This window comes from Rana temporaria, chromosome 6 (assembly GCF_905171775.1).
Source record: "Rana temporaria chromosome 6, aRanTem1.1, whole genome shotgun sequence".
Classification (NCBI taxonomy): Eukaryota; Metazoa; Chordata; class Amphibia; order Anura; family Ranidae; genus Rana; species Rana temporaria.
This window is the reverse complement of record NC_053494.1, coordinates 210673238-210689008: the sequence shown is the minus strand read 5'-3', so window position 1 is coordinate 210689008 and position 15771 is coordinate 210673238. Positions and strand designations below refer to the sequence as shown.

Below are 15771 nucleotides of genomic sequence, written 5' to 3'. Positions count from 1 at the left end.
TAGAGGGGGGAGCTATACTAGAGGGGGGGAGCTATACTAGAGGGGGGGAAGCCATACTAGAGAGGGGGGGGAAGCCATACTAGAGAGGGGGGGAAGCCATACTAGAGGGGGGGGGGAAGCCATACTAGAGAGGGGGGGGAAGCCATACTAGAGAGGGGGGGGGAAGCCATACTAGAGAAGGGGGGGAAGCCATACTAGAGGGGGGGAGCTATATTAGAGGGGCAGGGGCATACTAGATGGGGGGAAGCCATACTAGAGGGGGGGAAGCCATACTAAATATTCTATGCATAAAAGTTGCAGCTTCCCCCTCAAGACTGCCCCCTAATACTTACCTAAGCCCGATCTCTATCCAGCAAAGTGCACAAGAGTCGAGGCTCTCCTGGGTCTCTCCTTCATTGGCTGGGATGCAGCAGCAGGAACCCATGGCTCCCATTGTTATCAATCACAGTCAGTAGGAGGGAGCAGAAGGTGGGACTGATCCAGCTCGGGAGTGAGCACAAACGAGTGCCCTCGGAGCAAGCGACTTGCTATGGGGTCACTCAACAGGGAAGAGGAGCCAGGATTGCGGTCTGGGGACCAAGGAAGAGAAGGGTCTGGGCTGCTCTGTGCAAAAACATTACACAGAGCAGGTAAGTATACCATGTTTGTTTTTTTCTAAATTTTACCTTTAGTATCACTTTAAGGTGTACTGAATTCCTCCTTCTCTTGTCCTGTCAGATCCCTCGGAGGAGACCAGAGAAACTGCTACACCGACCAATGCAACTCCGGACTTGCTGAAACAAGGGGCAGGTAGGTGAACCGGCTTTATCTTGATAGAAATACACAGTGCCAAGTCATAGTTTAATAAATGTATACATGATCTTAATTAAGACGGACACAGCAGCCTTTGACCTTAGGGTTATATCCGCTTCCTTCAGGGGAGTTAGGCAGAAAAAAAGCACTTTAAGTGTTAACACTTTCCTCAGCACAGCTCCTCCCAGGGGGTGTGGTCCCCCAGGTATAACCCACACTCTGCCTCAGCAGCTCCAGTTTCTTTCTGCCTAATGTCAGGAGAGGACAGGCACTCTTGAGCCCTGTACTCTGGAATTTTTTTGCGATTTTTCAAAGTTTTACAAGGTGGATGTGAGTGAATCTTCAGATGCCTCCTTCGGCCGCAGGGTGTTACAGGCGGCAGTTTCCTCTGTTGAGTAACTCCGGTTTTGTTTGGGGTGAAGCTTGGTTTGCTGTGTTGTTTTCCCACCCCTCAAATTTTTTGACACTGCTTGGGGACGTCCCGAAGGTCAAAGGCTGCTGTGTCCGTCAATGAACGGAAGAGAAAAAGGGATTTTTGTACTCACCGTAAAATCCATTTCTCTGAGTTCATAGACGGACACAGCACCCACCCCTCCTTTGTTTGTACTGCTTGTTACGAACTGGAGCTGCTGAGGCAGAGTGTGTGTGTTATACCCGGGGGACCACGCCCCCTGGGAGGAGCTGTGCTGAGGAAAGTGTTGTTAACACTTAAAGTGCTTTTTTTCTGCCTAACTCTCCTGAAGGAAGCGGATATAACCCTAAGGTCAAAGGCTGCTGTGTCCGTCCATGAACTCAGAGAAATGGATTTTACGGTGAGTACAAAAATCCTATTACAAAATAATAAACCGGAGAAACCTGCTAAAATAATGGGGAACATTATTGTTCTTGAGTTGAGGCATTTGCAGAGTTTTGCTTCCAGTTACGGCCATAATAAGACTGTTTTTTTTATTTATTTTTTAAACAGAATCAGGGAATTGCTTGAAATAAAATGCGTTCTTTGCTGTTTGAACATGGTTGGCACCATAACATTTAAGGACAACCCTAACCCTTCAGACGGCCGGGCTGTGGACAGTGGGAGTAATGCCCCATCAATGATTTCAGTGGGAGGAATAGTGCTCATTTTTGTGGAAGGGATAGTGCCACATCAGTGGTGTCAGTGGAAAGAATAGTGCCCCATCTTTGGTGTCAGTGGAAAGAATAGTGCCCCATCTTTGGTGTCAGTGGAAAGAATAGTGCCCCATCTTTGGTGACAGTGGAAGGTATAGTGCCCCATCGTAGGTGTCGGTGGGAGGAATAGTGCCCCATCATTGGTATCAATGGGAGGAATAGTGCCCCATCTTTGGTATCAGTGGGAGGGATAGTGCCCTATCTTTGGTTTAGTGGGAGGAATAGTGCCCCATCTTTGGTGACAGTGGAAGGTATAGTGCCCTATCGTAGGTGTCAGTGGGAGGAAGAGTGTCCCATCATTGGTATCAGTGGGAGGAATAGTTCCCCATCATTGGTATCAGTGGGAAGAATAGTGCCCAATCATTGGTATCAGTGGGAGGAATAGTGCCCCATCTTTGGTGTCAGTGGAAAGGATAGTGCCCTGTGAGTGGGAGGAATAGTGCCTCATCAATGGTGTCAGTGGGAGGAAAAGTGCCCCATCTTTGGTTTAGTGGAAGGGATAGTGCCCTATCGTAGGTGTCAGTGGGTGGAATAGTGCCCCATCATTGGTATCAGTGGGAGGTATAGTGCCTCATCATAGGTGTCAGTGGGAGGATTAGTGCCCCACCATTGGCATCTGTGGGAGGAATTGTGCCCCATTGTTGGTGTCAGTTGGAGGAATGACCAAAGGGCCACAGTTTGGAGATCACTGTTCTAGAGTAGACCATTACCCAAGTATGGTAACTTGTGGTCACAAAATCTCTTGTGTGTGTCTTTAAGTCGCTCAGACTGGTGGCTTCCCAGTTAAGAATAAAACTGCAGTACCCAGTGACTGGTATAAGCTATGACCATATGCAGTATGTTCTCACCGGTTTTCATCATTTTCTCCCTTCCCAGCCTGCAACGTCTTGTTTGTTAACTCGATCGATATGGAGTCACTGACGGGCCCCCAGGCCATCGCCAAGACCATTGCAGAGACCCTGTCCGCCGACCCCCAACCCAACGCAGCTGTCGTTCACTTTAAAGTCTCCTCTCAAGGCATCACCCTGACTGACAATCAGAGAAAGTGAGTCACAAAACGCACGCCCATACACCCATGAAGTTCTTGCATGTTTCTCCAAAATGCAACAATACCTGTTGGTCTGCCAGAAATCCAGTGAGCTCAAACTTCCTGTACTGAACTGAAATACATTTCTACAATATATGTACAGCTCTCCATGTTTTATCCCTCTAACCACCTCAATACCGGGGGGCACTTTCACCCCCTTCCTGCCCAGAACAGTTTTCAGCTTTCAATTCTCTCGCACTTTTAATGACAATTACTCAGTCATGCAACATTGTACCAAAATAAAATTATCATTTTTTTCACACAAATAGAGCTTTCTTTTGGTGGTATTTAATCACCTCTGTTTTTTTTTTTTTTTTTTGCAATAAAAGTGAAAAAAGCGAAAAAAAAACAATACTTTCTGCTTTAACCACTTAAGGCCCGGACCATTATGCAGCTAAAGGACCTGGCCCCTTTTTGCGATTCAGCACTGCGTCGCTTTAACTGACAATTGCACGGTCGTGCGACGTGGCTCCCAAACAAAATTGGCGTCCTTTTTTTTCCCACAAATAGAGCTTTTTTTGGTGGTATTTGATCACCTCTGCGGTTTTTATTTTTTGCGCTATAAACAAAAAGAGAGCGACAATTTTGAAAAAAATTCAATATTTTTTACTTTTTGCTATAATAAATATCCCCCAAAAAAGATATAAAAAAAACTATTTTCTTCCTCAGTTTAGGACGATACGTATTCTTCTACATATTTTTCGTAAAAAAAAAAAACGCAATAAGCGTTTATTGATTGGTTTGCGCAAAAGTTATAGCGTTTACAAAATAGAGGATAGTTTTATGTCTTTTTTATTAATATTTTTTTTTTACTAGTAATGGCGGCGATCAGCGATTTTTTTTTTTCGGTACTGCGACATTATGGCGGACACTTTTGACACATTTTTTGGACCATTGGCATTTTTATAGCGATCAGTGCTATAAAAATGCATTGATTACTATAAAATGCCACTGGCAGGGAAGTGGTTAACACTAGGGGGCGGGGAAGGGGTTAAGTATGTTCCCTGGGTGTGTTCTAACTGTAGGGGGGGTGGACTCACTAGGGGAAATGACTGATCTTCTGTTCATACATTGTATGAACAGACGGTCAGGCATTTCTCCCCTGACAGGACCGGGAGCTGTGTGCAAAATCAAATTTTGCCATAAATTTAGGCCAGAATGTATTCTGCGACATGTCTTTGGTAAAAATCCCAGCTATGCTACGTATCATTGAAAATTAATCAATCCTGATGTACTGACGGCTTATCTAGTTTCTTGATGCCTAAAACACCAGGACAGTACAAATACCCCCTCCCAAATGACCCCTTTTTGTAAAGATGACAGTCCAAGGTATTTAGTAAGAGGCACAGTGAGTTATTTTTTTGCCCACAAAAGTTTGGAAAATTTTGAAAAAAAAAAAAAATTCCCACAAAATTGTCATATTAACAAGTTATTTCTCACACATGGCATAGATAAACTTGCAATTACACCCCAACTCTGCTGCTCCTCATGAGTATGGAGATATCACATAGGTGAGACTTTTCCACAGCCTGGCCACATACAGAGACCAAACGTGCATTGAGCAATATCAGGTGTTCTAGGAGCATAAATTACACATTTAGTTTCCTGACTACCTATCAATTTTTTTTAAGGCCCTGGAGCGCCAAAACAATGGAATTACCAACAAAATTACCCTATACCTTAATATATATTCTACGAGGCATAATGAGTCTTTTGAACATGTCATTTTTTTCCACAAGTTTTTGGAAAATGTGGAAAGTGAAAATGTATTTTTATTTTTTACACAAAGCTGTTGATTTATAGAATTTTTCTAACGCATAGTATGTACATGGCAAATATGACACCCCAATATATATTCTGCTACTCCTCCTGAGTATAACGATACCACATTAGTGAGACTTTTACACATCCTGGCCACATACAGGGAGCACCATCAGGTGTTCTAGGAGCATAAATTACACATTTCATTTCCTAACTACCTATCACATTTTTGAAGGCCCTGGAGCACCAGGACAATGGAAACATCCACAAAATGACCCAATTTTGGAAAGAAAACACCCCAATGTATATTCTACAATACATAATGAGCCTTTTGAACATGTCATTTTTTTCCACAAGTTTTTAGACAATGTGGAAAGAAAGTGAAATTATTATTTTTTTTTTTTACACAAAGTTGTAAATGTATAAGATTTTCTAACACATAGCATGTACATAGCAAAAATTACACCTCAAAATACACTCTTCTGCTACTCCTGAGTATAGCGATACCACATTACTGAGACTTTTACACAACCTGGCCACATACAGAGGCCCAACATGCAGGGAGCACCATCGGGTGTTCTAGGAACATAAACTACACATTTAGTTTCCTGACTACCTATAAAATTTTTGAAGGCCCTGGAGCACTAGGACAATGGAAACGCCCACAAAATTACCCCATTTTGGAAAGGAAACACCCCAATGTATAGTCTACGAGGCATAATGAGCCTTTTGAACATGTCCTTTTTTTCCACAAGTTTTTGGAAAATGTGGAAAGAAAGTTTTTTTTTTACACAAAGTTGTAAATTTATAAGATTTTTTAACACATAGCATGTACATAGCAAAAATTACACCTCAAAATACACTCTTCTGCTACTCCTGAGTATAGCGATACCACATTACTGAGACTTTTACACAACCTGGTCACATACAGAGGCCCAAAATGCAGGGAGCACCATCAGGTGTTCTAGGAGCATAAATTACACATTTAGTTTCCTGACTACCCATCACATTTTTGAAGGCCCTGGAGCACTAGGACAATGGAAACGCCCGCGAAATGACCCCATTTTGGAAAGGAAACACCCCAATGTATAGTCTACGAGGCATAATGAGCCTTTTGAACATGTCATTTTTTTCCACAAGTTTGTAATCTTATAAATTTACAACTTTGTGTAAAAAAAATAAAATAAGTTTTCACTTTCTAAGTGAAAACGTATTTTATTTTTTTTACACAAAGTTGTAAATTTATAAGATTTTTCTAATACATAGCATGTACTTGGGACTTAGTACTAGCATGTACTTGGTACCTACGGACTAAGACTGGGATGCCATTAAAGTTCATGTGCGTGTAAAGGCAGGCGTCCCAATATTTTTGTATATCTATCTATCTATCTATATATAAATAATATATATTGCACCCCCATAGACTTCATCCCTTTTTATAAATCAGTATCTCAAACTTTACTGCAGGAATCGGCTTCAGCTGGATGAAAATACCATTTACATTCAGGGCTGTAAAGACCTCATGGTTTGCTGATGTTATACATATGGAGGTTGTAATGGAACATGTGTGAACAGCTGATATATATGTATTTGTATGAAAGCTTTCTTTTTTATACATGAAATGATACTTTGTATGTCATTTTGGCACCTTAAAAGTCCCTTGTGCATATGATATAAATTGTTCTTTTTGGTATAACAAAAACCCTCCCCCCTCCCGCTTGCGATTCTGACATTTTTATGGAATCCCAGCCACCATATTGTCATTGTCTCATGAACTCCGAAACATAAGTTTTCTACTAAAACATGATGCAACAAAGGCAATGGGGGGGGGTCCCCTATTCTGAGTCCCTGCCACATGTTGCACGCCCCTGGTCTAGAGTCCCGCTTTTTTTTAATGGAAAGTGAAAGGTTGTGAGCTGTACGTTTTCCAAGTAATTACGCCGTGACATCCATCTCTCCCGAATGGCGTATAACACAGAACAGACTCCTATAAAGTGTGACAGAGCAGACAGCTGTGTCATATCATCTCTGGTTCTATATCTATAGATCAACGGCCCTCTGCTTTCCAGCTGCTCCTCATCCGGCGATGCCGGTCCAGCCGTGCTTAGACATAATCTCCGGCACGTGATGTACATTACATGGTGTTTTGTGGATTGATTCAGGGCAGCCAACAGGATCCCAGTGGCCCAGATTCACAAAGCACTTACGCCGACGTATAACAAGTTACGCCGACTTAAGTGCAAAATGTGCGCCGTCGTACGTATCTGTCTGGCGCTCGGCCCATCATTTGCATGGGGTCACGCCTCATTTGCATGGGTCACGCCCACTTCCACCTACGCCGGCCTGCGCCTTTGAAACCCACGCCACGTTGGTGCAACGTTGGGAGCACTGGCTTGATGAATTCCATGCTTGCCTCTCTGCGCTGCGTTGGCGTAGCGTACAGGGGTTACGCTACGGCGGCATAATGTGCGCCTGCTCTCTGTGAATCTGGGCCTGTGTGTCTAATAGTTTTCCAGATACATAAATCTGCACAGGGGAATCTTATATAATTTACAGTATAAGCCTGAAAAACATTGTTCTAGAGTTCTACGTCCTTCATTCCCTAAAATACCTTTTAATAGCAGAGGAAATCTTGCACATCCCACAGTGCATTGATTTGTCAAAAGTGTGCACCCAAAAATTGAATCTTCCACTTGTTGTAACACCCCCCCCCCCCCCGCGCAGTGTCACATTTAACACCTTTCGGGGGGACAGGATACCTGTCTTTCACAGGTATCCTGTTGCCACTTCCGGGAGCCTCAGCCGCGGGTATTGACATCACCGCCTGGGCTCCCTCCTCCTCCTTCCCTGGTCGCCAGGCCCGTAGGAGAGAGGAGTGGAGCCTCTCGCATGTGCAGTAGAGTTCCGGCGTGAAGCTGTAAGGCTTCACTGCCGGGTTCTCTTACTGGCAATGGAGGCAGCATGCACCGACAGCTCATGGTGCCGACGGCGCTGGACTCCAGGATAGGTAAGTGTCCTATTATTAAAAGTCAGCAGCTACAGTATGTGCAGCTGCTGGCTTTTAATTTTTGCAGCGATGGGCGGACCTTCGCTTTAAGTTATTTGTAAACCAAATCATTAAATCTCATCTAATCTGGAAGAGTGGTCTCCAAACTGTGGCCCGTAGGATGGATGTGGCCCTTTGCTTTATTTTATCTGGCCCTTAGAGCACTATTCCTACCACTGTTACCAGCAGGCATAATTACTTCCAGTTACACCAATGATAGGGCACTATTCCTCCCACTGACACCAATGATGGGACACTATTCCTCCCACTGACACCAATGATGGGACACTATTCCTCCCACTGACACCAATGATGGGACACTATTCCTCCCACTGACACCAAAGATGGGGCACTATTCCTCCCACGGACACCAAAGATGGGACACTATTCCTCCCACTGGCACCAAAGATGGGGCTCTATTCCTCCCACTGACACCAATGATGGGGCACTATTCCTCCCACTGACACCAATGATGAGGCACTATTCAGCACAGTGGTGCAGTGAGTAGCACTCTCGCCTAGCAGCAAAAGGGTCGCTGGTTCGAATCCCGACCACGACACCATCTGCCTGGAGTTTGCATGTTCTCCCTGTGCATGCGTGGGTTTCCTCCGGGTACTCCGGTTTCCTCCCACACTCCAAAGACATGCTGGTAGGTAAATTGGATCTTGTCCAAATTGGCCCAGTATATATATGTATATCTGTGTGTATGATTGTGTGTCCCAAGCGTGTCACGATCCTACGGGGTAAAATTACCGCACCAGCCAAGCAGACTCTGGCTGGAAAAAGCACCCAGAGGCGATTCAGTTCGCATGAGTTGCGCTATACAAGTCATTCATTCATCATTCATTCATCATTCCTCCCACTGACACCAATGATGAGACACTATTCCTCCCACTGACACCAATGATGGGGGACTATTCCTCCCACTGACACCAATGATGGGGGACTATTCCTCCCACTGACACCAATGATGGGGGACTATTCCTCCCACTGACACCAATGATGAGACACTATTCCTCCCACTGACACCAATAATGGGGCACTATTCCTCCCACTGACACCAATGATGGGGGACTATTCCTCCCACTGACACCAAATGATGGGGGACTATTCCTCCAGTAAACTTTCCCTTTAGGGAAGGGGATATCACCGCTCTAAGTAGGTCAAACAAAGGTAAAAATCTCTCCTCCAGTTTAGAAGCCCAGGTGCTGGCAATGCAAATAGCAATAAAACAGGAAGAAGTTCTGAACTCCAAAAAAGTTTTTGCCTTTTATTAAAAAAAATGAAATAAAAAATACATGCCACAGCAGAACGGACAGAGGAGCTGACGCGTTTCACACTAACGAACAGTGCTTAGTCATGGCTCAGCTCTTCTGTCGTTCTGCTGTGGCATGTATTTTTTATTTCATTTTTTTTAATAAATGGCAAAAACTTTTTTTGGCGTGCGGCTGTTCAGAACTTCTTCCTGTTTTAGTATTAAACTTTCCCTTTGTTAGGAAAGTTTAGAGATCTCTGATTTAGAACATGTTAATATAATTTCATAAGTAGTTGTAGATCTTTTTAAACCTCCTGCTTTCATTACCTAGTTGTGGAAATTGGGCGTGCTGTAAATGCCCTAAAAAACCTTTATCAAAGTACATAGGGGTGCACAAGGTGAGGGCGGTACGTCCTGCCCTTCTACCCTGCTGATGCTTCCCCCTCATTCTTGCTGGCAATTCTTGGCTGTCAAAATGACAGCAGGGAGTTGCTGTATAAATACAGCACCTATAATAGCTGCTTCTTTAAAAGAACGGACACCATACACTCTGTTATAAGTATTTAGCTGTTTCCCTGGAGTTCAGCTTTATCAATGACATTGATTAGAATGATGACTGAAATGTATTACCTCTTTCAGGCTATTCTTCCGGAGACACTATCCTCTGAACACCGTCACATTCTGTGACCTGGATCCGCAGGAGAGGAAGTGAGTACCTGGAAATGATGTACAATATGATATATAAGTGACGCATACAATGCCCAGTCTAACCCATTGCCTACATACAGGCATGAGAGCTGCTAGATCTCCTTTTATTCGTGTCCAGGATTGTGAATGACTGTCTGATTTAACCGCCTGACCTCTGGAAGATTTACCCCCCTTCCTGACCAGGCACTGCGTTTAACTGACAATTGTGCAGTCGTGCGACAATGTACTCAATATAAAATAATAAAATGTATATATTTTTTCCCCCACAAATAGAGCTTTCTCTTGGTGGTATTTGATCACCTCTGGGGTTTTTGCACTATAAACAAAAAAAGCCCAACAATTTAGAAAGAAATAAATACATTATATATATATATATATACCGTATTTATCGGGGTATTGCGCGCTTCGGCGTATAGCATGCACCCCTAATTTTGACCCTAAAATCCTGTAAAAAAACATTTTATTACATTTAACTACTTACAGTTTTGGTGTCTTGCCCGGCGTCCATTGGCGGCCTCGTCCGGTCCGGCGTCCGTCTGCGGCCTCGGTGGTGTCCTCCCGGCTTCTCCCGCGCTGTCTTCATGTCGAATCCCCGCTTCCCGCACTTAGTTTGAAGCCTCCGCCGACGTATACCGAGCGCAGTACTATCAGGTATATTCGGCCAGGCTCGGCTTCTCACGCATAAACGTCACAGAGCGTGACTACGAGCGAAGCCGAGCCTGGTCGAATGTACCCGAGCGTACTGCGCTCGGTATATGTCGGCGGAGGCATTCAAACACAGTGCGGGTATCGGCGTATATCGCGCACCCACGTTTTTGCCCTGATTTTCAGGGCAAAAAAGTGTGCGGTATACGCCGATAAATACGGTGTGTATATATATATATATATATATATATATATATATATATATATATATATATATATATATATATATATATATATATATATATATATATATATATAAAATATTAAAAAAAAAAAATTCAAAATTGTTGGCCTTTTTTTGTTTATAGTGCAAAATATATATTTTTGGGGTATAAAACTAATCCAATATAAAAAAATTTAAAAAAAAAAACAAAATCAAATTTCTTTATAAATTTAGGCCAATATGTATTCTACATATTTTTGTTCAAAAAAATAATAATCCCAATAAGTGTATATTGATTGGTTATAGCGTCTACAAACTATGAGCTATTTTTTATATATTTTTTATTAGTAATGGCCGCGACTTATAGCAGGACTGCCATATTGCGGTCGGACATTCTGACACGAAGACCCCCCCCCCCCCTCCTTTCACACCGAAGGCGTTTTCAGGCGTTTTAGCGATAGAAATAGAGATTGTAAACCACCTGAAAAACCGCCTCCCATGCCGCTCAAATGTGAAAGCCCGAGTGCTTTCACACTGGAGCGGTGCGCTTGCGGGAAGAAAAAATCATGCAATCAACATCTTTGGGGCAGTTTGGGAGCATACAGCGCTCCTAAAGCGGTCCTGCCTATTGCAATGAAGGGGCAGCGCTTCCGATGCGCCAGAAAAGGGCTTTGGAAGTGCCGCACCACAGGCAGTTTTAGCCCCTTCTTCGGACACTAACAGGGTAAAAACACCACTGGCAGCCAAGTAAACCGGAAGTGACGTTGAGACGTCGCTTCCAGGATTTTACATCGGAGACCCGATCAAAGCCGAATCTGGCTTTGCTTGGGTCTTGGCCTAGGCAGCAGACACGGTGGGACGGGATGCCTTTAAAGAGCGGTGGAAGCCAGTGGGGGGGGGGGCGTCCGCTCCCGCTGCTTTAGGATAACAGCCGCATCTATTTTTTATCACTAAAGAGCCAGCCCCCCGCTCTGAAAAAACGGTACCTGGGTGATGCCTGCAGCTCCAGGCATCATCCCGGTATAGCCCCTTCTAGCCATGAATGCAAATTTGCATAGGTCGGCATGAAGGGGATGATCACCCCATGAAATACCTTTCTGCACTCTATTACCATAGGTGTGGTTTGACGGGTCCTAATGCTGCATTCAACAGTCCTACCCACATTTAATAATTACCATCCTATCCTCCTCATGTCATAGGTGACATTGGTTGGGAGTAGTAGTCATCACCAGTAATGGGTCTGGGTGCAGGATCATCGTGACTCCTCCATTGATGTAGATCCTGTATGAGGAATACAATGCTGTACAGGCATTACTGAGCCGTCTGTATTAATCTGAGTTTTGTTGCTTCTCCAGGTGGATGAAGTCGGATGGAAGCCCAGCAAAGTAAGTCAAGAATTCATAAGAATAAATAGTTAATAGAAATAAACATATATTAGTACATTCAATACAATTCAATAAAATTGATGGTAAACAATAAGAAAACATGCCATAAATCAAAGACTACTCAACACAGGGGGGGTCAGAAGGGCACAATACTAAGATCAGGAGAGCAGAGTACAGGGGGGGGGGGGGGGGTAGGAGGCCACAGTACAGGAAGGAAGGTTTGGCACAGTATGGGGGACGATGGGGACAACAGGAGAACAGTGTGGGGGGGTCACAATGGCATAGTACAGGGAAATGGCATAGTACGGGGGGGGGGGTAGGAGGAGACATTACAGGGGGCTGGAGGGAACAATATTACAGTAAGGAGAGCACAGTATGGGGGAGTAGGGCACAGTACAGAAAAGAAGGTGGGCAAAGTATGGGGGGGGATACATGAGGGCACAGTACGGGAGGGGGGGATTAGGAGGGGTACAATATTGGGGTCAGGAGAGCACAGTCTGGGGGGGGGTGTCGGTGGCATAGTACAGGGAGGGGGCATGAGGGCACAGCACAGGGGGGGGGTCAGGAGGGCACAATACTAAGATCAGGAGAGCACATTACGGGGGGGGGGGGGGGTTAAGAGGGCTTGGTACAGGAGGGCACAGTATTGAGGGGGGACAGGAGAGCACAGCCTGTGTGGGGTGGGGCATAGTACAAGGAGGGGACATGAGGGCATAGTACAGGGAGGGTAGGAGGCAACATTACAGGGGGCAGGAGGGCACAGTACAGGGGGGGGGGGGTCATTTGGGCACAATACTAGGCTCAGGAGAGCACAGTACGGGGGGGGGGGGATCAAGAGGGCTAAGTATGGGGGGGGCAGAAGGGCACAGTATTGAGGGGGGACAGGAGGGCACCATATTAGGGTCAGGAGAGCACAGCCTGTGTGGGGTGGGGCATAGTACAAGGAGGGGACATGAGGGCACAGTACAGGGAGGGTAGGAGGCGACATTACAGGGGCAGGAGGGCACAGTACAGGGGGGGGGTCATTTGGGCACAATACTAGGCTCAGGAGAGCACAGTACGGGGGGATCAAGAGGGCTAAGTATGGGGGGGGGCACAAGGGCACAGTACAGGGAAGAAGGTGGGCACAGTATTGAGGGGGGTCAGGAGGGCACCATATTAGGGTCAGGAGAGCACAGCCTGTGGGGGGGGGGCATAGTACAAGGAGGGGACATGAGGGCACAGTACAGGGAGGGTAGCAGGCGACATTACAGGGGGCAGGAGGGCACAATACTAGGCTCAGGAGAGCACAGTACAGGGGGGTTCAAGAGAGTTAAGTATGGGGGGGGAAGAGCACAGTACAGGGAAGAAGGTGGGCACATTATTGAGGGGGGACAGGAGAGTACAATATTGGGGTCAAGAGAGCACAGTTTGGGGGGGGGGGGGGGGTTAGGATGGCATAGTACAAGGATGGGGAATGAGGGCCCAGTACAGGGGGGGTGGGGTGTAGGAGGCGGGTAACATTACGCGGGGCAGGAGGACACAGAATGGGGGGGTTGGAAGGACACAGTACAGTAAGGACAGCTTAGTAAAAAGTGTGACTATCTTGGCAAATCTGGGACAGTTGGCAATTATGATGTAACGCAAGATTACCTGGGGCCCCGCCCAGAATTGCCCATGGGTTAAGGTGGCCCTGTAATAACCAAAATCGCACCGCCATTAATGCATCCATTTTGCTGCTTCTCCTTCAGGCTCTTCGGCTTCGTCGCCCGAAAACAAGGGAGCACGACGGACAACGTGTGTCATCTGTTCGCAGAGATGGACCCCAAACAGCCGGCCAATGCCATAGTCAACTTTGTCTCCCGGGTGATCGGCTTACAGAAAAGATGAACGCGCCCCCCCCCCCCCATCCCCCACACGGGTCATCTCCTCCTGTTTATGAATCAGCCCCAAGTTTGCTAAACAGACTCCTAAAGAAGGCGAGAGAGCAAGTGCATTGTGGGAAATCGCAAGTGATGATGGGGGCCATTTCTGCTTGGAAGCGATCGACAGAAAACATACAAAAAAAAAAAATCACCAAAAAAAAAAAGACACAATTGAGGAAAATTTCCCGTTTTTCCAATGAAGTGGCAGAATAGGACTGCGAAAGCGCCGCAATTTTTGGGTCACTTATCAGCCTGCTCAATATTCCGAACCTGCAAATACTAAATGGCATACTCCGCTACGTGCGTATATAAACCTATCTAGCATACACAGAATTTATAAGGAATTTTAGAGAAAAAAAAATATATATATAAGGCTATATTTTGTATAAATGCATTGAGTGTACAAAGCTACCTATATTTACTGTCTTTTTAAATAAAAAGTAACCCTTTTAAATAAACTGTATCCAATGGAGGTCAAGAAAAAAGGATCGGATTATTCAAAAACTTTTTTTTTTTTTTGGAGCAGGCGCGTCTGAGAACTTTCAGAACTTTGCACTAAATGTACCTTTGTCTATGGCGAGCAATCCTGGTGAGATGGCGACACCTAGTGGTCAGAATGAAGTTTGCGATTCGTAAGAAAAAAAAACAAAAAAAAACATGCGCTTTCATTATTTCTTTTTTTTTGTAGAACTTTAAGGAGACAGTAAATTAAGGTTTAGCCTGTGTATCCTTATCTTGCTTTTAACATTAAAACACGCTGCAAGGAAAAAAAAAAAAATTACTAAGCAAGTTGAATGAATGAATTATGTCGCAAAGTTTAAAATTTTTTATTTTTTTTTGGGCTTTTAATAATTTAATGCAAGGACCAGCAACGTTCTGTAACCTGTAGCAACCGCAAATCAAATTTCATTGGTCTTTGATGTAAGACGGTTAATTCATTGGTTGATGTGGGTTACTATTTGTAGAGCCGTCTTATAAATCAATGACAATAGGAGATAAGTTTCTTTGGGAACAAGGTGCAATTTTAAAACTGATAAAGGGTTGGAGACACAGAGACACGCCGTATGTAATAAGGACTGTCTGGATTATCCTGCAGCCAGATTTAGATTTCTCAACTGCCATTTTCCAACTGACATTCTCTTAACTGACATTTTTGGCTTGGAATCAAATTGGTTACATTGGGGGGGGAGGGGGCAACAGATGATGTTTCTGTATTATCCTGTTGACAGATTTTTGTTCTCCAACTGCCATGGAATCTAATTGGTTACATGGTGGTGGGGGGGGGGGGGGTGACCATGCATTTGTGAGGAGGAATGGGGATTCTGATTGGAGATCCTGATCTCCAATTATCTACTTATAATCTCTATTTTGTAATGGCTGACTCTATGGATGTCAATTTATCGACTGATAGGCTAAGGCTGCATTCACGCGTAGGCGATTTGCGGCGTTTTTTAACGGGATTTGCCGCGACAAATTGCAGCGTTTTTTACCGCGATTTGCCACGACAAAACGCAGCGTTTTTAACCGCGGTTTTGTATAGGTCATTGTCGGGTATGGAGAACGCCGAAGCCGCCCGATATGCCGCGACAAGAAAGGGTCCGGGACTTGTTTGAGCTTCAGGCGTTCGGTGTTTCGGCGTGGAGATGTGAACCATCTCCATAGAGAATCATGTTATTTCTCCCCTCCAGCGCATTGTAGCGTCGCGCTTCAGGCGTTTTGTCGTCTAGGTGTGAATGCAGCCTAAAAGAGCAACTGTTCATCGGACAAGCACAGCTACCTTCAATTTCTATGTGGCTAT

General features: G+C 44.9%; 1 protein-coding gene across 8 annotated transcripts in view; it reads left to right on the top strand.

The window, feature by feature from the left end:
- The window catches only part of TNS1 (tensin 1), a 506243-nt gene extending 491812 nt beyond the window's left edge, over positions 1 to 14431 (top strand). For all 8 annotated transcript variants that reach the window (XM_040358202.1, XM_040358200.1, XM_040358205.1 and 5 more), the window contains 5 exons: positions 718 to 789; positions 2836 to 3004; positions 9748 to 9816; positions 12040 to 12069; positions 13800 to 14431. In XM_040358202.1, the coding sequence (XP_040214136.1) occupies positions 718 to 789; positions 2836 to 3004; positions 9748 to 9816; positions 12040 to 12069; positions 13800 to 13938 (479 nt within the window). In that variant the 3' untranslated portion in view covers positions 13939 to 14431. The remainder of the gene's footprint in view (positions 1 to 717; positions 790 to 2835; positions 3005 to 9747; positions 9817 to 12039; positions 12070 to 13799) is intronic.
- The last annotated feature ends 1340 nt before the right edge of the window (positions 14432 to 15771 follow it).